This window comes from Miniopterus natalensis, chromosome X (assembly GCF_054644295.1).
Source record: "Miniopterus natalensis isolate mMinNat1 chromosome X, mMinNat1.hap1, whole genome shotgun sequence".
Lineage (NCBI taxonomy): Eukaryota > Metazoa > Chordata > Mammalia > Chiroptera > Miniopteridae > Miniopterus > Miniopterus natalensis.
This window is the reverse complement of record NC_142103.1, coordinates 9,219,426-9,244,173: the sequence shown is the minus strand read 5'-3', so window position 1 is coordinate 9,244,173 and position 24,748 is coordinate 9,219,426. Positions and strand designations below refer to the sequence as shown.

The following is a 24,748-nucleotide window of genomic DNA, read 5'->3' as shown; positions in this document are numbered from 1 at the left end:
ACTCTTATTCAGTGCTGCTACCTGAGCTGTTTCCTGTTACCAGTCTACTCTCTTGGTCAGCTGTAGCAAACTAGAAAGTCTCCGCAACAGTGAGGCAACATCATGTTTTCATTAAGTCTTATAGCAAAACAATCCCACCCTCTCAAAGCCTTAAAAATAACTCTCTCTTACTAACTTTTCCACTATTCTCACAGACTTCTTATATTTTTTTTTAAAAAAAGCTCCAACGATTGCTTTCATGGACTATGTACATAAGTGCAAAAAAGGTGTGTCTCACACATTCGCACCCTAACTGAGACAGTTAACTGCAGCATATGTCTCTTAAACACTGTTAAGGGGTCATTCCACAGTATCTTTATGCATGGTCTTACAAATGAATTAATTTCATAATATGCTTTCATCATTCATTAATCCTCACTTGTGTAAGTATGTAATTCCAGAAAGGAGAATTTTTGCAGCTACAGCTATGCCACTTGAACAATTTTGAATAAATGAAGTTATGAAAAAAAGGTCAGGTAATGTATTATAAATACCACAATTGTGTTTTGGAGTCTAAATACTGTGGAATAACCCTATCTACACAAATTCTATAAGCTATAAAGTCTGATTTTAGAATCCACGTCTTGTAAACTTTTTGATGAAAAAGTCACACAAGGACACAAATTCAGCTTTCACATGGGAATTTGGGATAAAAAGAAAATCATCCATATATGTTTTCTGAGATTTGAGATGTATCTTCTACATGCTCATACTGTCAAAAACCATGTATAGTTTACAAGTAAAATTTTCACCAAAAAAGGTGTCTTAAGGTAGCCATGTTGTAGTTTTGTTGCTAAAGCAACAACTAAATATAATTAGTTAAATTTATTTGTATATAAAGTTAAGTTTGTTCTTAAACTGTGAACTGTAAAGAATAGTTATGGATTGTAATCTATATCTTGTCATGCTTCAGTGTCAGTTTAGAACCTATCTAAAAGGTTGAATACATGTAGTAAAATCTTAAACTTTCTCTAACTCTCCTTCAAAAGTTATTTAGAGATATAAAAAGTAATAAAATCAAAACCTTAAAAACTAACAAGAAAAATTAAAACATGGCACCAACTAGAGAGTTGGTGCTAAGAACTTTAATTTGTCATTATATTTACAGTTTGATTAGGTTATCAACTAAATTTGTTAAAAAGTTATATCCTTTTACAAGCTATTTATTCTATTACTTTTAATAGGCACTGGTAAAATTAAAATTAGGCCACTATCTTTCTAAACCTATTCGACAGAATTGGGAAATCATATTTCCCTATTTCTTTTTCAATGTGTGTGAAATGTAGAAGAGTTAAAAAAAAAAAAAAGAGGATTCCAGTTTCTAACCATTCTGTGCATAATAGCCTACCCTAGAGATTAAAATAACTCAGAAACCTTGTGGCTTCATTTTACCTAAGAGCATCTTCATCTACTCTCTCCAAAGGAGTGGGGAAAGAACCAAATAACATTCCAAGTACCACACAGGCCTTCTTTACATATTATTTAATACAACTTAATGCCAATGTTTTCCTTTTTCAGACATTACTATGCTTACTAGACATGCCATTAAAAAGAGATTCAAGTTGTAAAGGTTTATTTGGTTCCTACTGATGGAAATGAGGAGGTACTTGGTTTTCCCAAATTGAGAGCTGGTGAGGCTGCCAATTAGTGAACACAGCCCAGTGGTGTAGGACAACACTTTTGGCAAGATCAAAGGACTTTAAAACATGTTCAAAAATGAATGGAGGCAATTGCTGGAGTAGGGAGAAGATGGCTTTTCACATCACAATTAACTACAAATAAAGACTAGAGAAGTGAAATGAAATGCAATAGCTAGTTGCAGAGTCATGCTCCAATTGCAAAAACAAATACTGTATTTAAATAGCAATTTTATGAATCCATTTAATTTTGATTTAATATTAATCTCTCTTTAAATTATACTTATGATCATAGGGCTTTTAAAAAATTGACACTACTGCCCAGCCGGGCGTGGCTCAGTGGCTGAGCATCAACCTAGGATTCAGGAGATTGTGGTTCGGTTCCCGATCAGGACACATGCCCAGGTTGCGGGCTTAATCCCCAGTCAGGGACATGCAGGAGGCAGCCGATCAAGGACTCTCTCTCATCATTGATGTTTCTATCTCTCTTTCCCTATTCCTTCCTCTCTCTGAAATCAATTTAAAAAAATGACACTACTAAAACTCTCCTAAAAGATAATTTTTAGATTATTTTCTCTGTATACATGACTTATTTTGTCCAAGTTTCAGCACTCTTGCATATTTTTGCAAAAAGCTGAGAGAAATGAACAGACACAATTTTGGATAAGTAAAAATATAGTCCCTTGTAAATTACAAAGCTTATAAAATCTTAACTAAGAATCACAAGTGATTAGAATTTTATATATACAATTCATTGAGTAAATCACTGTTTAGAGTCACTGATTAGTTTGTGACTTCTCTTTTTATCTGAAAATTTATAGTCTCATGACTAATCTTTCTTCTTTTCTTGAATAAAGATAAGTTGAACAAGTCATTGCACAACTAGTTTTAAAAATGTTATCTTAAAGTTGCATTTTTGTCAAAATTCTTTTGCATCAGAACTTTAGTGCTTTGACTTTCCTCTCTTTAAATTCATTTATAAAGCAATTTTTTAAATGCCAACAACATCAAAAATTGTGGCACCCAAAATTCAACTACCCTGAATATTTCTCACCAAACCTCTTACTAAAAAATAAGTCATTATTAAGGTCTTCCAGTGCTTAAAGCAACATGAAAACAGCTGTACTCTAGGTCTACTGTCTCTGCACCTCTTGGTCAGAAGTTCATAAAGTTAAATGAAATAGCATGTTGCATCAAAATATCAACTACACAAAAAAGTTCATTTTACCCTGAAAACATCTCTGTCTCCTTTAAGAATACACCCAGACTAGCTTAGGTGCATCCTTTCTGGAGTCCTGTGATCAGATCTGCCCTTTGGGGAGGCACTGGCACAGGTTTAACAAAACTCAGTTCCAAACACAAGCAATTTCACAAAGATGTACCCTCTTTTCTTTAACAATGTTAAGATTTGAGGAAAGAGAAATTAAGTGGTTCAAAGAAGCAATAGGTAAAAGTCAGGACACCTCATATTCTTTAACTCCAGGCAATACTGTAGACAAATGGCAATGGCTCCATTCAAACAAGACCATTTAGAAATCACTGATGATCATGATTTGGATTGATAATTACGATCAATAGGATATCAACTATTAAAGAGCTAATTTTGCTCTTTTATACTCTGAGCCAAATTGATCAACTTTGGGATGGATTCTCAAATGTCCTGAAGCACTAACAATGTGAAACAGAGTAACAATTGGGAGTCAAGAGATCTTTCTGTGTCCCATTGTCCTCAACTAAGTAGGTAACCTTGGGTAAGTCACATGCCCTGGGCCTCAGTTTCAGCATCTGTGAAAAGGTTTTACCAATTTCATTTTTCTGTGATTCAAACACTACTAGCCTGCTTAAGGTATCCTAAATCAGATTTTCTCTTTGTCATTTTCACGAAGTAGAAAACATTACATCTAAGTTGATGCAAAATATCATATGGTTCCACCACTGTACAATAATAGTAACTTTAATAACTGAGTAAAGTGGATGAGGCATATCATATAACAGGAATTAATTACTATTTTACTTGGCTATAAATTTATTTTATAAGAATTAGTAATGTGAATTCAGCTCAGCTCTGTGGAATGCATCCACTCTGTCTCATCTAAAGGGTCTTGAAAACATCTCTGTTACAATTTTCAGATTCATATAAAAAACAAATCCAAATCAACATTAGTTATGATGAGAGAGACTCTGTGGTTAATAAAGTTTGGGGAGGGCAATACTTGACATATCACAGGTGCTTGCTCCTTCACTGAACTATTTTAAAAAACTGAAAACTCAGCTGAATTGGAGCTAAAGCCAACTATGGACATCCTTCCTAGAATGTTTAAATGATTTAAAGCATAATTTTGAATGTCTTCCTATCCTCCTCCTCACCCCCGCCATTTCTCCAAACCTATACTCAGGCTCCAACTGTAATCAGTAGAAAAGATTGTCCATTTGGGGAGGAAAGGCCTCACTTGGAACCAATTCTCTTTCACCCTGACTGACTTTTGCTAGATTGCATCTTACTTATTATTCAGAGTAGTCTAAAGAGCATGAGCCATTTGCATTCAGAAATGGCTCTTGTGTAAAAGGTAACATTGCAATGGTTTTTACAAGCTTTTCTCAAATATGTAAAAAGTATCTCCACACCCCCCATCTCCCTGTTTAATTTATTACCTATAATTAGCATACTTTTAAGCCTCCAAGTACCAGTTTTTCAGCTGAAGATAACAAATGGCTGTTTTGGACAATCAACCTAGGAGATAGGATCCTTGAGCCACAAAAAATGTAATGGGCACTTTACATATTTTTAGTATAAATGCTGAAAAACTCACTTAAAGGTAAATTCTAGTTTTATAAGCTAGTTAAGGAGTGAAATTAGGGGTTAACATTTTAAGAAGTTCCCTGTTTTTTGTAGGTAATTACGTCTCTCTTACAAATAATGCACTAATGTGATCATATTATGCAATTTTAGATCTGCGGGTATAAATTATTCACATGCATGTTTATGAACAGGTTTTGTGAACACTCAAAAGTGGGGTCTTTTAAATGTCTGCCCCAAGAAACTTACAGAAATATTCTAAACAGAGAAAGCATATTAACATTAACCTGCCATATTTTTCAAGCACAGATATTTCTGTTTCCCATTAGTAACATTTTAGTTGAAACCAAAGACCACACATATTACAGCAAAACTCTGTAGTATGTAAAAACCTAACACAACACAATATACCATAATACAGTACAATACAATAATGGGGAAAATGGTATTTGGATATAATTTTTACATTTTAAATCAACCCAATAGGCTATTGTGGAAACGAAACAGTAATATAACATTTCAAAACAGATGAGCATTTACCCACCAACAATGGACAGTAAGCCAAAAATCCACTGTGGAGATTCACTCAGCATAACAATGATTAGAAAATCACAAATAACAGTGTGACAAATCACAGATTTTACAGTAGTGTTCTACCTAATAATTCAAATAAGATGGTTGTTAGTTTTCTATTCGTGTTTTGTTTTGACATCTCCACTGATTGTTTAATGCTTTATTTTTAAATTTGAATTTGTTGGTATTTTTGTTTTGTTTAATATATTGACTGCACGATGCTTATTGTTGTGTTGGTAGAAGATGACATACAAGATTATATATAGACAGGTCATATGGAGGTTCACATGGAGAGATTCTGATACTCCATAACTCTGTTCAGAATTTCGACTGAAATGGAAAAAAAGTGAGAAAGAAATATTTAAGGGTTATTGAAGCAGGAGTCAGGATACTTGGTTCTTGTTCCAGCGGCTTATGTGAACTATACCAAGATATTCCCCACTCTGAATTTCATATTCAACATCTGTAAGAACTGGGCTGTTGGAGATGGTCTCTAAAGATTCATCTCCCAGGTATATGGTTTTCATTGAGCTCTAATTCTCAGAATTGCCCTAAGTTAACAGAGATGCGCTCAATTGTTTAATGCATTATCTGCACAATGCCAAAACTTTTTGATGAACATCCACTTCCTTCAACAAGCATATTGAAAAATCATGCTTACACCTGAAACTAATATAAAGTAATATTGAATGTCAACTGTAATTGGAAAATAGATGAAACAAAAAAAGAAAAAAAAGTTTGATTCCAAACATTCAAATATACAAATATTAAATAAAATAAACTTTAAACCTTTTATCTGAATGTAATGTGAAATCTAAGCACTATATAGTATTTTACAAAATTACAATTTTTGAATTTTGGATAAATTTTCAACATCTGCTGCATATTTAAGTGATTATGTTGTGCCAAATCTCTCTACATTTTCTAATGGAATAAAAAAAAAAAAAGACTCACTATTCCCAAATATTTCCTGTTAGAAAGTTAATTTGACAACTTTTGTTTACCTTGATGTGAAGCAGCCCATGAGAACAGGGAAGTGTTCACAAAACCCACAGCTTCATGTTTGGTGCTATTCCCAAGGTGCCACTATTCCAAATGATACCACTGAAAACTATTACAATTCACACTACTTCAGTTATTCCATGTACTCAAAGGTATCATTTTAAAAAATACATAATTGTATATTTCGATTGAAGGGACCTATTTATCTAATGTACAGTCAGCTACAGACTCTGTCCAGAACAGTTAGGATTCCAGGCCTGTGTGTCCTCAGCAGGAAAGAAATGCCAGCCAGGTTCTGAGGAACTAGCCCATCAAGAGAATAGGACTGTTGCCCTCTTCAACCAAATGACACACTTTGGTTGTGAGAACTTCAAGCTTTCAATGACTAATGTATGCAATTCAGAATTGATACACTTGTTTAACAAGTCCTTATAATTAAGATACCTAGGAGCCTTAAGTCGCTTCAAAAGTCACATGCTCCAAGTGAACAAGTGCTCAAGTTAAGTGTGTGTTATAGGCTCTAAACCAGACAAAGAGGATATCAAAGGTGAAGGGGGTGAAAATCCAACAACAGCAACAAAAATTACATACAAAAAAGCCATGATTTGAATGAAAATACTGATTAAATTACTAAATTATATCACTCAAATTTCAAAAGAACTGGAGCAATTCTGATAGACTTACATGGGAAGCAGTGCAAAAATGGCAGACTGTAAAATCACTATTTTCTATAACAACGTAGAAGTATATTGCTTGCTGTCTTTAAAATAACCATCGCAGTCAAATTGTGACAAAATTACTTTGCTTAAATTTAAGTTTTAAAAGAAGCTAGAGAAATGTTAAAGAATTAAAATTGAAAAGTGATCTCTGTCTTTGGCTAACAAATTATACCCCTTTAATAATAGGAAAACATTTCAGAATTTTTAAGCACATTGGGAAAATACAGTACCAGCTGTCATTTTTATACAAAGATTGCATATTTGCTATCTACATTTCAATTTGGAAAATTTAGGATGCTTTAAATCAAGCTCTGGGTTATAAGCAATGTCTATTAATGAAAGTATTTACTGAAGCTTTAGCAAATGCAATTGTGTAAATAAAAAATATAACCTATAAATATTATTTATATTAATACTTAAAGAAACTTACTGTTCTGGTAACTTCTACATCTGTGAAACAAACATACTGTTGTTCAATTCATCAATTGATAATGGGGGTATCTGTAGTAGTAAAAGAGATTTCAGATTAAAATAGTTTCTTGAGAGAATTCCATTTATTTTGTTCACTGCTTGGACATGGTAATTAATACCATAATCAATTCACAGGAAAATTTAGACATATTAACCATATCCACTAATAGTTAATTTTGCAAAACACAGATTAGAGTGTGATTTATTTCTCCAATTAATTAATGCTCTGTGTGCTTTATGGTTATCATACTTGTAATTGAAACAGCAGCGGAACTTGCGGTCTTGAAGTATGGTTACCACTTTAGTAAGGTAAAACAGCCATAACACTGCACATTGCACTGTAACTATTGTTATGTATCTCCTTACAGTTTCAAGATTCCCCCCAAATTTATAATTTTCCTTGTTATTCTGCTTGTAAATACTTAAAGCAAATGAATATCAGAACAGCACAAGCACATCCTATGTCAGTATGAGAAGAAATTTCTGACATAATTACTAGATAATTATAGGGTTATCTGTGCCTTAGAAAGAAATGTGTTAACTTGCTTTCTTTCCAGTAGATATGAAGGTAAAGGTGGTGATTGTACTAAGTGAAAGTTTAAATACCATAACCAAAAATGGTAGTAAAATAAAACAAATTCACCTCTTGACCAATGAGGAATTGTTTAAGAGACATTTAGTATATACATTTAAGGATTGGTGTAGTAGCAACAATTGTATATATAGCATATCAAGAGAGACATATGGTAACTCACTGAAAATGAGAAAACTCTGCCGATTCACCTCAGGATAAGTAACAAAGCAGATACATCCCTCTAGGGCAGCAATTTTCAACCTTTTTCATCTCATAGCACACACAAACTAATTACTTAAATTCTGTGGCACACCAAAAAAATATATTTATTGCCAGTCTGACAAAAAATAGGTATAATTTTAATTCATTCACACATTGTTGTGTTGGCTGTTGTAATTTTTTATTTGACAATCAAAGGGAAGAGAGATCAGTGCCCCTGACTAATCAGTCAGGTATTGTGTGTTTAAAAACTTCTGGTGGCACACCAGTGTGCCTCTTGCAGTGCACAAGTGTGCTGTGGCACACAGGTTGAAAATTGCTGCTCTAGAATAAACACAAAAATAAAAATTTAAATGTAATGACTGCTTAGGAAACAAAGACTATGTACCAATGTCTCTCACCAATCCAAAAAGCATACACTGCGTCTTACCAACACAGTGTAGTTATTTAGGTGAAGTAAATTGCCAAACCTGATTGCCTGCAGCTGTTGCAGCGAAGGGAACGCTGGTGGCAGGTGTTGTAGCTGCAGACACAGTGGTAGGTGTAGCGCCGTGCATCATGGGCACTTTCCATGGGAAACCATGGAAGCAACACGAGGGAGGTGAACCATTTATGTCACCATGACATAAACGATGGAATGGAGCATGGTAGGTATCACAGCAACAAGCCATGTGACATCATCATGATGGATACACCAGGGTGCAACATGCAATCACAGTCAGTGCAAAGCAACACAGCACAGAATGGGGAAACATTTAAAAAGAGAAAAGGGAAAACCAATTATAGTTTACATTAAGGAAAACAAAATTACTCTCAACATTTAGTTAGATTTTTAGTAGAATCACATTTTATTTGAATTTAAAGGCCAAATTTCCAGAGGGTTATAATGGCTGCATATAATAAAATCTGGTTTTACCAAGGCTATCTGTATGAATAGCTAGTTAAGCAGAAAAGTAATTGTGTTGCACATTCAAAATAGAAGTAAGGAACTGTGAGTTGGTGTTTGGGTTCACTAACTTATAAATATGATGCTGTCACTAGATTTGCAGTTTCAAAGGGACAGTTATTGCATACTTACCTGATCTACATGCAAAAAAAAGTAGTAATTCAATTGGTGGGTATACGGTAGGGGAGCAGATATGAAGAATATAATGGCCTACACGTTCAGGTTTTTAAGGACACCTCTGGCAAGCCCCTTGAAATTTAAGCTATTTATCAAACAAACACATGGGATACTTCATAGAAAATATCTGACAAAATCTTGTCTTCATGGCAAATATTACAGCTACAATGGTTAGCAGCTATAGCATCTCTTTCAGGATATTTTCTCTTTGCCTTTTCCAGTTTCTACCTCATTTTAAAAGCCTTTTGGATGCTTTTCTCATTTTCAGCTCATTTTGGAAAGCAAACCAAGGAATTAATGGGTGAATGGCAAGCATTCATATATAATAATTTACATCTACACTGGTTGAATTCAGATTTTCTGAAAGTCTACAGAGAAAATGAATGATCTGGAGAGAGGAAAATCAACATACGTAATGTCATAGAAACCACAGTTATACCCCAAATGGTGACTAACAGAAACTCTGTAGTTATTCCTTATGCCTATCTCTAGTTATCCATTACTTATAGACATCCCTTATTGTACAACGTGTCAATTCTAAAAACACTCTTTTCCCCTGCTTTGGGAACACAGCAATTACGAAGGAAGCAGCACTACTGAAGCATGCAGCTTGCATTCCTACACAGAGTTCTTAGGCGAAAGGACAGGGGAGCAGAGTCACAAAATGTGAAGACAAAGACATTTCACAAACTTGCAGAAGTCTGTTCTTCTAATCCTATGCATATAGTGCTCCTGTTATTATCAATGGAAATATTTTTAATTCTTACAGGGGACAGCCAATCCCTCAATAAAAGAAGCCTCACCTCCATAGCCAGTGAGTGTTACTACTATGTGGTTGTTTTATCTCAATAGGCTTCTTAGTTCTTTTGGGGCTTTGCGCCTATTCTGTTTGACCAATAGGATAGAGATAAAGCTACTGCAAACTCTCAAAAAGAATGAAAGGAACTGGGTTAATATGAAATGTTGGGGTGGGGGTGGAATAATTTCTCCCTGTATCAAACAGAGCTATTTTCTCCTCAACTGTTCCTGGTGTTCATGGGGACTACAGGAGCTGTGAACTCCCCAGGAATTCTAGACAGGGAAACAAGTCACTTTCTTGTCTTTTGTATTAGTGATGGCTACCATATTGTATTGGTGGTTAATTAAGTATCTTGTGTAACTGTTTAAAAATCACATACCCCTCGAGAGTCACTTTGAAATTATTCTGTTGTGCCTAGTTTCCCTGCACATGTGCTTCATCCTAGAACATTATAGAATTCATCACATAACATTAAGGAATGTTCTAGCTTTGTTAACTCATCCTTTCTAAACATCTGAGTATTGAATAATTTAGATCTTAAGGATAACTTTTTTTGGAGGAATTTTTTTTACTTTAGAAATTATACATTTTAAATATTTTATAATTTCTTAGTAACATATGTAAAGTTAAGAACAAAACTGCCCATTCTGCCTAGATAAATAAATATTTCAAAATAGTTCATCATTTTTAGGGTGAAAATAAAGCAAAGGCAGGGTCAGTATTTGGCCAACCAACTAGGACTTGAGAGTGCAGGACTATTGTGATTCCACAAAGACATGAAACCTTAAATATTCAGAAAATTTCCAACCACATCGTTCATTCATCTCTTTCACAGTCACAACAGAAAATCACTTTTTTCAGATTAGAAAAAGTTGAGAATTTTTGTACAAAACCTACCAATACTTGAAGCAGGTGGCATGCACAGTATTTGCCCTGTACACCATGCAGAAAAGCGTGAAAAGTAAAGAAAAGAGATATTTCATTATTTAAGCTTTACTGATAGAAATAATTTTTAACTAAAAAGATATTCTTTGCAATATGAATTAATCAGCACATGCAAATCCAAGTGATCTCCTATGTTTACAATTATAGCTTAGTTTTAAAACCACAAACCCAGGTAATCAAAGTAATTCTTGGACTCTTAGGTATAAAAATTAATATTAATTTTTCTTTAAGAGGATTATCTCACTTAAATTACATCTTTTATTTATTTTGGACAAATACATCCTAAGTAATTTTAATCATGAAAGGGAGAATTTTATTACATAAATTATTTTCAAAATATGTACCAAGGTACCCAGTGCCAATAGTTCTATTTAGAGCAATTATCTATTATCACTGCCCATTCCACCTTGTAACTGAGGGCTTGACTATGAACATATGACAAATAGGCTTTTCATCAAAAGGGGGCTCTCAGCCTGAGAGGTTTGTAATTTGCTATTAAGAGGGACAGGATTCTTCACATATTTTGGCTTATAAATCTAGATTTTAAATTATCCAAATCCAGCAAAAAAATCTAAAAATTGTGTTTTTTAAATGATACCATGAAAATTATTGCAGTTAGTCACTAGACAAAATACTTTTTAATAGCTTCTTTCAAAATTTATTAACTGATTAATTGATTTATTGATTAATTTATCAATTAACCAAAAGGTTTTGTTTCAAGTCCAGGTATATAATACTATGCATTTAGTATGTTTCTGTAATTAACAAGGCTTTATAAATTAATTTTTAAATCATGTCATTTTCATTTAATAATAGTTTTCAAAAATGGGCATTTATAATTCTGGTAAGAAAATCTATACTCTGGGTAGTTAGTACTTTAGATTTATTTCTAAGAGAGACTACATGCTAATTCTTAAAGTACTAAACCACTAAAGAAAAGTATTTTCATATATATATATATATATATATATATATATATATATATATATACACATTTGAACAAAATTCTGGCTTAAAAATTTTTTATTCAATTTGGTACAAAATTCTTAAGCTATTAAATATAGATGAATGTAGAGGATAACAAAATATGCTGCAAAGTGTCAGGATAATATGTCAGAAAAGCTGTATTTTTACATTAACTGGTTTAAGAGTTAGAGGCTAGAACTACCTGTTATATTATACTATATATTACCTGAGTATTATACTATGCTATAAATTTAAGGGTAGTTTTATTATAAGTATCTTCGGTATATCAAAGATATATAGACTACATATTTTTGCAATGCTGAAAATGAGAAATACATTTTTTAGGGCAAACCAATGTCTTTGAATGTTATACCTAAGAGTCAAGAAATTAGTTTGAGACTGAAACAAGTGAATCAATGATAAGAAGCAAAAATTAAGAAACACTAAAAATAAAAATATTGACAGTGTTTCCTGGTTGGATTTCAAATCATTTATTTTCAGGAATCACAGAAACAGTTTTTTTATATATATCAGCAGATCAAACATAACTGCCATGTTTTATTTCCAGTCAAAACACCTGTTGACAGTCCTGGCATAAAAATTCTTTAGAAGCTGGTGTGCATTATATACACTCACAACATCATTACAGTCGCAGTGTCCAGAACCCTGTTCTCACCTGCAGGGATAAATGCCGGCTGTGGGAGCTGCAGGTTAGTCAGAGCCTGTTGGCAGTGGAAAACACTGGGGTTAAAGATCGGGGCGGCACCATTGGTCTTTTCAAGTGCCGATCTCTTTGGTATCAGTTGAAATGCACCAGGCTGTAGGGCCTGTGAGGGAGGGATAGATTAATATATAGTACTAAAGAAAGTAAAGAATGTACTTAAACCAAGCAAGCAGCAGTTAGATAAGGTATGGTCTGGGAACCCTCTGCAAGGATATCCATTGAGCAAGGTAACCAACTGCAGAGATGAAGCAGTTCACTAAATGGAGACTTGATTCAAAACAGAAAAATGCATACAAGGAAAAAAAGCAGCTTTTCAACTTCACTAATTGAGGTAAATATAAAAGAACCTCATCATTTGGACAGGCCGTGACAGGAAGCTGTTAACAGCAAATAAGCATTTAAAATTAACATCTCAGAGATGCACATCTACTAATCTATTAAAATGAGATTAGCGGAGGCAACAGCTATAGCAGGAAAGAGATTTCTTCCAGTTAAAATTCTGGTATGGATTTAGGAGATAAATGGTATATAGATGATAAAACATTATCAGTATTTGGAGTCTGATACTATAGCCCTAAAAAACAAAATCTAACTTATACAAGAACTTCAGATCCAAATTCTGTAACTGTATATCTCCCAACTAAAATGTTAGAAGAAGGTAAATGAGTTATTACTCCATCATCCACCTCACCCAGATACCATAGATAGCTAGCAAAATCAATGCAATTCTCATTTATAGCAGCTTGCTGTGCATTTCAGTATGTGCCATTTGCTTTGTACAGTCCTTGTAAGGTTTAATTCTAAACTGGATTAGCATTTTAAAATCCTCCTTTCATGTCTACAATTCTTTCAAAATCCCACCATGCTTACAATACTCTTATAGTACTCAGTCAAACTTGTCCCTGGATCAGACTCATTGGAGAAGTTTGTAATTACATTTTTTTTTTCTCTCAGCAAATTACAGACTACTTAAAAACATGACCAGGCAACAATTAGGTGTGCTTCAAATTCTCAAGGAGACAAGGACACTTGTGCTGAGTAATTAGCCTTCCATACACTAAAAAGGGATATGTCATGACCTCCTTGCTCCTGTGGATAAAGAAAGCCTAAATGAATCAGTATTTTCTTTGTGAAACTAAACATCAATACTTCAAGTCTTATTTTAAATGCATACAAGCTTCTTTCAATGAAGTCAACCTGAGCTATGCACATGACCATGAACAGTGTAAAATATCTCTTTTATAAAGCATTTCTACTCTGAATCCTTAAAAATATAGAAAGCTTAAACTTCTTCATGGAAAGCCACCTTTGTTTAATCTTATTTCAGACAAATTCCTATGGGCCAATTTGACTTAACCGCTAAGTCTCTGCTCTCATCCGTTACTCAGAAAGGCATATTAGATTTACATTCACAAGTACCAATCAACTGAAGGCCGATATAATATGAAAATTTCTACATAGAAATTTGGGGCTGACTTATGTGTATTTTACCGAGCATACCCAAATTATCAGAAATGGCCACATACATATGAAGGCCCCATGTCTGAGTGTGGGACAGGTCCATAAAAGCACAAGCAAGCTGTTCTTTATACACCCCACACATTTGAGAACCTTTACTTAGAGGGGCCAGCTGTATCCTTCTCTTTTATGGTAGGTCCACACTGTTTCTGAACTCTATGCCACCAACTGAAAGAATCAAAAAATTGAAGGCTTAAATTCTACATTGAACATTCTGGATACCTCCTATTTTCATAGCTTGAAATTCCCTCAATCAAAAGAATTTAAGATAAAAAACACATGGTGAAGTCTTTTTATTTTTTTTAACATTCATTAACAGTTTATGTTATCCAGATCAAAGGAGAAAATAAGTTTGTTCTACTTTGGCGCTCAGATCTTTCATGAAGTAATGGGTTCAGTCATGAGAGAACAGGGGCATTGAGAAAGTGGAGCAAGTCCAAAATTGGTGCTGCACCCTTAAAGCCATAATCTACCAAGACAAGTTGGGAGAAATTTGGGGTATCTGGTTTAGAGAAAAGGACATCACAGTCACCACTCATGTGGAATAGGGATTGACTTATTTTCTGTAATAAAATTAGTGTAAGTTCCAGTTACAGCAAGGTAGATTTCAACTCATGAGGAAAATACTGTGAACAAATAGGGGAGGTCTGAAAATAAATGTATTTCCTTGAGTAAAGGCAAGGTCTCTGTCAGGGGCTTCAGAGTCCTGTAGATGATTTTTTTCCACAGTCAGGAAATAGGAGGTTCCTCAAGGTTTTGTCCCTTATTGGATTGTTATGCCCTATTACACAAAGAAGGGCCCAAGCCAAAAAGAAAATAGCACGCAGCTTGTCAAAATAATTGAGAGCTGTGACAAACAAGTAATCACAATTCTTATTTCTCAACCTATCATACAGTACTGTGGTATATAATTATTTTCCCTAGCTCCTACCTTTCAGTGTTAACTAGAATTACCTTTTCCCCAAAACTGACTTTCTAGGACAACTCTTTTTGCCTCTTCTCTCAACCATGTAGAATTGTCTCCCCCAGCCTCAGCTGGCTGCTCCCTTAAAACTATTCCTCCAGAAAAGAAAGGGAACCTTAACCTCTGGGAAATGAGAGCCTACTTATTATCCCATCTTTCAAGTCTTCTGCTTTTGAAAGGCATTATGGATATTACTAGCAAAGTGACCATGAAGGTGGTTCACAGGCAGAGAGGCACCTTGCTGACTTTTTCATTTACTAAGGTTAGTTATGCTATAAAAAAAAAACACTCAAAACTAATTTACTGTTTAAATCATGTAAGTTTCTCTTTCTCTGAAAAATGGGAGAAAAAGCGCAGTAGATTAAAATAATCAGCAAAGCTTTTAAATAATTACCTTTAGAATATTTTAGTAAATGAAGTAGAATAAATGGATTCTCTCTTTTCCAGCTTATAACCTTGGCTATTCATATTAAGGTCCACTCATGACTATCCAAGATTATGGTTACAAGACATACATTGGGAAATAGACTAATCATTTTCCCCCAAATAAATAGTCCACAAGTCCTGGCCTGTTCTTACCATCGAGGTGGCAGCTGAGTGGTTCATCTGGTGATGAGCTGCCTTGAGTTTGGCTTGCAAGTGTGCGGGAGGATGAAAGTATTTGCATTTCTCCCGGGTACATCGGCCTTTGATATAATCCATGCAGATGGTCACAGTATTATCACTTGCCTCAATCATAGAAATATCAGTAGGATGAGCATAGCGGCAATCGTTCTCACCACGGGTACAATTTCCACGCTGAAATTCTCGGCAAACCTTGAAGAAAAACAGTATCACATTGATGACTTGGAAGGTGATTAGATTGTATTTATTTTGCCAGTGAATGTAAGAACAATAGTATACATTACTTTGTCATTTATTTAGGAAAAAATCTAAAAAGCTGAAGGATAATGTAAGGCCATATTCACTATGAGATGTAAACACAGACAACATTTTGATTCCTAGAAAAAAAATTTCATTCTCTCCAAAGGAAAGTTCTCTGTTTTTCTTACATTGAAATAAAAGTGCTTAAAAGCACTGTTGGAAACTAATTTTTAATTTTCCATTTAATACAGCCTAAAGTGTAATTAGCTAAGCTTGCAAAAGAGAGTTATTTTGTTAAGGTCCGAGATGAGTCTTTATCACACAGCAATGTGTTTTTCCAGGAGCAGACTTGTGGACCATGATTGAATTACATTATGTGTACAATCAAATTCCATTATGATACACTGCCTGGCATTTAAGGAGCTGCCAATGAAGCTGACTTTGTAAGACACTGACTAGTTATTTATTTCAATACATGAAAAATGACAAGAGATGTTTGAAGAACTTCAATAAATCAGCTGCTTGAAATTTCTTTTAAATTTTATTTTCTTAGGCATCAGGGGATATTTAATATCTAATACAACATTCTTTAAAAATGGGGAAAAAAGGTTTAGATACTATGAGATTCATTTACATTCTTCATTAACAGATAGATTAGTCTACTTATTTTCAATTTGATTATTCTAATACTTCTGGTCTGTGAAGCTGAGGCCTAGGTAAAAGCAGAATTCCCCTAGACTTCCTATGCCATAGCAAAAGAGATGCAGTCTGTGGCCAGGGACACTAAAACATTCTTTGACCTACTGTACAACTGAATCAATGCACTTCACAAAAGGGTATAATTGCAGTAGTAAAATATTTAACATTTAATGCACTTATTTAAAACATTCAAAACATAGAGCTCTGAGGATGTTGTTTTATGCATAAGGTTAATATCAACCATATAGGTATTTATATATTTCTACACAAATACCTCCAGTTTATCTGTACGAATCAGTTTTGGACCAGCAGCTCCTGGCATTGTGAGAGGCGGGTTTCCAGAAAACAGAACAGGTGCATTTGGCATAAGTTCGGCAGGAATCAGGCCCATCCCAGGATGGGGTAAGTAAGGATTGAAAGCCATGGTAGGATTAGTTGCAAGTGATGGAGTCATGGGGAAGGAAGCCTGTATGTTTGAAAGAAAAATAGTGTTAGAGGTAAACATTTATTCCTAATAATACACAAGGAGCCATTTTTTAAGAAAGCTTAAGCATATCAAAATTTGCCATTGTTGCTGCCCTGGCCAATGTGGCTTAATGTTTAGAGCATCGGACCTTGCATCAAAGGGTTGCTCCTGGTCAAGGGCACATACCTGGGTTGCAGGTTCGATCCCCAACCCCTATCGGGCATGAGCAGGAGTTAACCAGTTGATGTGTCTCTCTCACATCGATGTTTTTCTCTCTCCCCCTGCCTCCCTTCCACTCTCTCTAACAAACAATGGGAAAAAAATATCCTCAGATGAGGATTTAAAAAATTGCTATTGTTTCTTCGATTTATTTTGAGTCTCATACTAATTCCATATAGGAGTTGCTTTTAAACCAACAAGTATCTTTGAGTATCAAATTTATTGGTAAACTGATAAATAAGCCACATAATTTTAACAATCATGAGTTAACCAAATTTCACATCATTGATGGGATTCTGTTCCAAATGTGTTTTCTTCAGCACTTTCATTTTTATCTAAAAACTATGTCACCAATGATATATACATGGACAATCTGCCTTGTCTCCTTCTATAGACATGACCTTTGCAAGTAGATTTAAGGTTCTTCTGAAAGCCGCTTGAGCCAAATCTCGTCTGCCCTGTTTTTGTACGACCAAATGGTAAGAATGATTTCTACATTTTTAAATGGTTGAAAAAAGTACAAGATAAAAAATATTTCATAATGCATCAAAATTATGTGAAATTCACATTTCAGTGTCCATAAAGTTGACTGTGCTCATCAGTAGATCTGTATTACAAATAGTAGTCGGTATTTGTTTTTGCTCTTGTTATAGAAGTACCTACATAATATCCTAAACTTCGCCCATTGTCCCACAAAGCCTAAAACCTTTACTATTTAATTATTTACAGGAAAGTTTGTTGACCCTTGTTCTAGAGGGTTCCCGAAAATAAAGCACTCCATCAATTTCTGGATTAAAGTGCTAATTATGTATAAATCTATTGATGTGAATTTAATACTTGTGGCAAGATTCTAGAAGTTGAAAAAGTTTAGCTTTAGAAACCAATACTAAAGTATTCACTGAAATGTTATTTTAAATAGTCACTAAAATTAAGGTTCTTAACTACTTGTTAATAGAAAAATAACTGCTCAGTGACAAAGACAGATGTAATTCTCTAAAGGTAAAATGTTAGGAGTCACCACATATTAGTCTTAAAGGATTCTGAAGCACCATTGAATAACAATATAATTCAAGGGAAAATTATGCCTCAAATAGATATGTCCAGTTTACACATACATTTTAGAAACACTGAGTTAATACTTAAATGGGTTATTCCTCAAGCTAATATAAAGAAATAAAAAGTAAATGTTATGCTAAACCAATCTTTGTGTCTCTCCAACAGCCTAGATCTACTTGTAGTTATTTCAATAATAACCCAGATCAGTTACAATTATTGGATGAATGCAAAATAGTTTAAGTCACTTTGGCTAATCCTGGTAAGAAAGTAATATGATAATTGGGGCCTTCCATCTCTGAGGTCCTATCTAGAGGTGGATGACTAAACATTTTCTTTTATAGGATGGTAAACATTTGGTAACAATTTGTAGACTCAATTTTAATACCAGAAAAATAGTCCTCTTAACTTTTACTAGCAGACATAATACCTTAATTTTATTGCTCACTTACAAGCATTTATACAGTATAAAAGGAAGCCCATTTCACCATCACCATGCATATTTCTTTCCTATCCTTAGACTATCCCAAAGCACATTGAAATGTATAATTTTAGTTTCTATCAGACTTTAGTAACTATTCATATGGAGCGCAAATGAATGATCTTGGTCACACAGTTTTGACTTGGTCATTTGCACACTCTTTGTGTGATTTTCTGCAAGGACTGAAGTAGCCAAAAGGCACAGTGGGAAGCCCACATAACCTCTACTGGTTAATTGGTCCCACGGTAATTGAGAGTTAACTTTATAAACAGATACAAAGCAGATAGTGGTGTTTATGTACTAATCATGCTTGTTAATGAATAAGTCACTGTGGCTCCAGAGAAAGCTAAGAAAAAAATAAGTTCAAGGGTCAAAAGTAGATAGTTGTTCTCACCTAGACCTGGATTTTCTGACCTTATTAGTCACAGAAGTCTCCAAGTAAGAGAAAGCATTCAAGGTAGGCAGGTAGGTAAAGGATCAATAGATTATTGCAGGGATAAAAGGTGTAAAGTATAGCATGCAAAACAGGGCAAGTCCTGGTTTGGATCTGCCTATATTTGGTGGAGAAGAAGCTGTAAAGTAGGCCAGGAGTTATAACGGAGAACCTACACACACATCAGCATAACACCAGATGATGACTAGAGGTAAGGATCTTCTGGACAAGGCAGTTTTGACTTTGTTCCCGAGAAGTGAACAAGAACTGACCTAAAAATTATTTGTTGGTGAACCACAATGTAATAATGACAATTCAATTAACTTTATCATCTCACTAGGGAAGGAAAAGTATTTTTTTAAAAATCAAATGGTTACTCAATTTAAACAAAAGGTATGAAACAAAATGTAGATTTTTTGAGAAGAGGAAGGAATGCCAAGATCTTAGAAAAGAAAAAACCCCAACACCCCACAGGGAGGGGGGAGACTCTAAACATCTCAGTGCAAGTCCAGGATAAACGGACTCTAAGTGTTATAATGATCAGGGGTTCAACAAACAGCCATCACAACCACCAAAATAACACAAATCAAAGCAAAACCTCACATCATTAATAGCAAGATAACTCTATGGAGGAAAAAAGAAAAGCCCAAAGCTATAAAAATACAGAAGATCAGGTATATGTCAGAAATTAAGGGGGGTCACAAAAACATTAATTCACCATCTTACTATTGTTATACTTTCCTAGATGTTAGAGACTGTTTCTAATTCATCTTTCTATCCACCTCTTACCCTTTAAATGTTTGGCACAGAGTAGATGGCACACATATGTATGTATGCATTTTTACATTGGAGTGAAGATTATTATCTTGTGCAGGAGCAACCGTGGGTTTTAAACTAGGTCTCCTGATGGAGATCTGAGCAAGGGGATGGCTTTGATAAGAAAAAGATCATCCTTTATAGGTAAGATTGTCAAGCATTGATTTTGTTTATTGTTACTTTTGTTTTGTTTATCTTCCATCAAGGAAAAGGCTTTTCACAGAGCTTTCCCAACTTTTCTGCTTTCATCTCACTGCTGATCAACAGCAAGCAATTTTGAGGTAGCTGGCTGTAGCTTAGACTGTGACCAAGAGCAGGCCCACGTGGTTTCATTAGCACCAACTGAGCTAACCAGCCCCAGAGGATAAGGACACAAACTGTAATGAGAAGAGATTACGTTTAATATATCCCATGGGAAAATATGAGGGAGGAGAGAGGGAGAATGTTGAGATTTATCACTATCAAAGAAACTGGGCTCTGTAAAAGATATCATGTACAAATGCCCTCTGTCTGCAAAAGTGTACCATTTTTGTTTAACTTTTGAAAAAAAAAGATTTCGCATTGTGTATTAACAGACTTGACACAAGACAGCAAACCTACTGCTGGTGTGATTTATTTTGTTTTACTACAAAAGGAGCGTTAAGCAGTGTAACATACACAGCCTTTTGAAAGAACCTGAATGACTACTCTATTTTAGATCAGTAATTGCAATCAGGAGTGAATCCAGGATCTGTAGGGCCTGTCGTTTTTCAGTAGAGTTGGGGAGGGGAGCTTTATACAGAAATATATTTTGCAAATTTTACAAACCCATTGTAAACATATTGTTTGGGCTTTTCCAAGGGCCTTGGAAGGAGATCATGCAAATGAGGGGCCCTGAGCCTTCACTAACCTACCCCTGGAAATAATTTGTTGAACAAATAAATAATGTTAGGCTTTAGTTGCTATAGCTATAGTAAAATCTTCTCTAATATTTTAGAGAACGTAGTGAAATCCAGATGAAATGTGGGTTCATAGTATGGTTTCACTCCACTCACTCTTGTGATGTGACTTGGTCAACTTCAGTCAATATGGAACTTCACATGATAATGACAGTCAGTCATAATTATATTAACAGCATATTAGCCTTATAATTGCATAATGCATGTTATCTACTGACTTGAACATTTTGCAAAAATCACTTTACAAAACATTTAATGTCACCACACCGATATGAAACAGCTAAGCACCATCTGTCATTTTGCAAGTAGGTAAACTGAGAAACCCACTGAAGAACCACCATTAAAATATACTTAAATTTCTGTACTGACCACAAGACTAGTAATCTGGAATATGGACATAGTTTCCTTTTCCTTGAAATCTACAAAATACTTTACCCACCTTTTTCATAACTTTTAATAAAAGAGCCATGACAATTAGAGATATAGCATAAATAATTCAGTCAATAAAATTAGTTTATGTGAACTAGAAAAAATGTAACTCTGATGTGAATATGCACAATGTATAATGTACCTTGGTGAGGGAAAGATATTATCCTTTTGTCATTAACTACTAAAATCATTTAACTATTAAACTTTTTCAAAAATGAAAAAGTAAATAAATATTTTGCAATTTTACATCAAGTCACTTAAAACTACCTTATAGCTCCTATTTTAAAAAAAAAGAAGAAAAACATTAAAAACACTGGAGTCTGAAAATAATGATATTATTTATTAATTAGTATATCTCCCTTCTTCCTTTCTACTGGAACTTCCTATTTTTCCCCTTTGGGTTCTGAAGTGTCACATAACCTTCATTTTTTACTATATTAATGTCAGATAAACATATAATCTTGTTTATGAGAAATGTATTTGGTAAATAGAACTATAAAAATTATGTTAAAAAGGTGGGGAGGATCCAGACAGAAGTCAGATAATTCTATCTGTGATAAACGAAAATCTTGGAGTGAAACCCATGCTTACAGTCTGCGTGGTTTGGGACACCATAACCTGGCCACAGGAATGCAAGCCATGAAAAGCATAAAGCAGGCCAGAGGATTTGGTACACCCCAATGGCTAAGCCAAATGTGCCAAGCCAATAATCTCTATATAAATCATCAGGTAAATACACTCAACTGAGTCAAGTTTATCTGTGTGTAAAGAACTGCCTCAATGTGAGTCAACACATTCAGAGAGAGAAACTAAAGAAATTTACTAGATATGGACAGGTCTGGATTATGCAAAATGTCTAAATAAAAAATATTTAATAGCCTTATAACACCATGTCCACTTTATACATACATACACTGCATCCAGCAGTGAGGCTCCTTCCTCCCTGTAATGAAAATTCCTAAAATTTTAAACCATTAGCTTTGTTTGAGAGTAATCCAGTATGTCTACTTTGCCTAAGATTCTTGTACAGTGCTCATGTTGGCCTCCCTAATGATGCCACGGGGAGTTCGTAAACTTATAGTTTTTTGCTGAGAACATCAAAAATTCTCTCTTAATCAACATTGAAAAATATCAGGGAGTCACACCATTTCTCTCATTTACTACACTTCTTCAATAGGGCTAACAAAAGCTTTCAGAGGTGGAATTTTATACTAGTAAATGTCAATTCAAGCCTGTTAAACACAGTGAACAAACTTGCCTGGTACAGCAAGCATTCCACCCAAACTGACTAGGTGTGGCTTTTAGTCATTGTTCAGTCACACTGAACAGAATCTGTTCTCTAGCTACCATACCATTTAGGCTGACATTCTCCTTATCTGAGGGCTTATAATAAGCAAACCATACTCCAGTTTTCCAAAAACAGATGTGCTCTTCTGGTATCCTAGAAACAGATCAAAGTATGTTTTGTGGAAAGACCTGAAGTTCAAGCCAGCGATATCAAATGGGTCTTAATATGCAACCATACAAACATCAGGGCTGGAAATTTAAACAAAAGCTTGACTATTTTAAAGAAAATGATCACATTATGGAGAGTGTTAAAAGGGAGAGAGGATTATTTGGGGAGAGTAGGTATGAGATAAATTAAGTAAAATACATGTTACTTTTATAGTAATATCAAGATCCATAACAAAGAACGTTTCTTTCTAATCAGACTGGTAAATGTCATTTAAAATTGTTACTAGCTCAATTACAACATGCTTTCAAAGCAGCTTTCTAGACCTCAAAAGAGGATCATATTAACCATTGTGGGGTTAATTTTTTTACACATAATAATTGCAAAATTTAATGTTTTATCAGTTTATCACGTCACAACAGCTATTTTTAAATAACTATGAGCTAGAAAAGCAATTTCCAATTGTTCCCTGGGGTCTTCTAAGTAATGACTTGTATCTTGTGATATGCTATAAAATAAATTGTACTCCTGTGAGTCATGTAAGTCATGTTCTACAGCCTGGAATCTAAAATTACCTTCACTGAGAAATAAGGGAAATGTATTCTATTATAGAAAGCATGAAGAATCAAATTAGAAGGAACAAGAGGCCAGAAAATTCTATGTATCTCTTATTAGGCTCTAAAACTACTCCCTGTTCCCCAGTGTGAGCCAGCATGATCAATAATGCATAAAGAATTGAGACTAGGAATGGAGAGACTCTACTGGAGTCTAAATAGAAAATGAATAGTCAGCCTTCTGTCTTTACCACTGCTTTACCCCAGACCTTACTCTGATTCCCTGAAACAGGGCATTCGATTGCTGCCCTGATGCTGTCCCTTGACTTGTGAAAAGATATACACTCTCACTCTTTAGGAAAGACTGGGTTCAAGTGTGTGATAAAGTCTGGCTCCTATCCTTTCTTCAGTCTGAAATTGGGACATCCCACAAGATGCTGAGAGTAGTACAGATGGGTAGAAAGCTCCCTTGATTTATTCCCCATCTACTCACATTTTCTGGACTCACCAAGCACATTCAATTTTCTGTGGCTTTGTTTATCCAGTCTCAGCATCTAGTGGACTTTCTCTTTCCTACCCCTTTAGAAGTAGGAAGAAATGTAAATATTTCAGTGTGTGAAAGCCCAGGAAATAGTTTGAAGGAGTTCAACCATGTAAAGTAATCCTGAAGGCCAAAGAGGAGCTCTGAGGAGCTCACTGGTGAGCTTCTGGGAACTAATTTATAATGTAATTAATCAACACTGAATTCCAAGGCAAATATTTTTTGCAAACTAATACTATAGAACATGAAATCTATTTATTTTACTTAAATTTGTCTAGATGTTCTTGAAATAAGAAACAGTGCAAAATTTTAGTGACTCATCAGTACCCCCACCACTTGTTTTATGTACTGCTTATCAATTTGGACTAGTTAAGGGGTGCCCTATCTACACATATCTCCTTGAATTCTGAGAATCAACTTTATAATGGGATAGTCAATCCACTCTTGGCATCCATATTTTCATCGTATCTAAATACTACAAACATCTTTCAGCTTTCAGTGTGTTTATTACTTATTCACTGATGAAACAGATAACAAATAAAGGTAACATAACTCTTTCAAATTAGCATCTTGTTAATGGTTTAAAGCAAGTAGACCAGTTGGAATTAGAATGAAACACCACTGAACTAAATTTGAGACCTGGTAAATTCAGTAGAAAAGGCAGTTTTCAATTCCCCCTGAAAGACCAAACTGAAACTTTATATTTTAAGGTAGCAAAAGATGATTCATTCT

At 34.5% G+C, this 24,748-nt stretch overlaps 1 protein-coding gene across 5 annotated transcripts in view; it reads right to left on the bottom strand.

Annotated features, from left to right (window-relative positions):
- Positions 1-449: 449 nt before the first annotated feature.
- Positions 450-24,748, bottom strand: part of MBNL3 (muscleblind like splicing regulator 3) — a 96,232-nt gene continuing 71,933 nt past the window's right edge. For 4 of the 5 annotated variants that reach the window (XM_087829426.1, XM_087829427.1, XM_016197999.2 and 1 more), the window contains 7 exons: positions 16,908-17,099; positions 15,650-15,886; positions 12,541-12,691; positions 10,851-10,886; positions 8,502-8,596; positions 7,198-7,268; positions 450-5,376 (listed from right to left, as the gene is read on the bottom strand). In XM_087829426.1, the coding sequence (XP_087685552.1) occupies positions 7,212-7,268; positions 8,502-8,596; positions 10,851-10,886; positions 12,541-12,691; positions 15,650-15,886; positions 16,908-17,099 (768 nt within the window). In that variant the 3' untranslated portion in view covers positions 450-5,376; positions 7,198-7,211. The remainder of the gene's footprint in view (positions 5,377-7,197; positions 7,269-8,501; positions 8,597-10,850; positions 10,887-12,540; positions 12,692-15,649; positions 15,887-16,907; positions 17,100-24,748) is intronic. The other variant, XM_016198001.2, reaches the window with a different exon arrangement.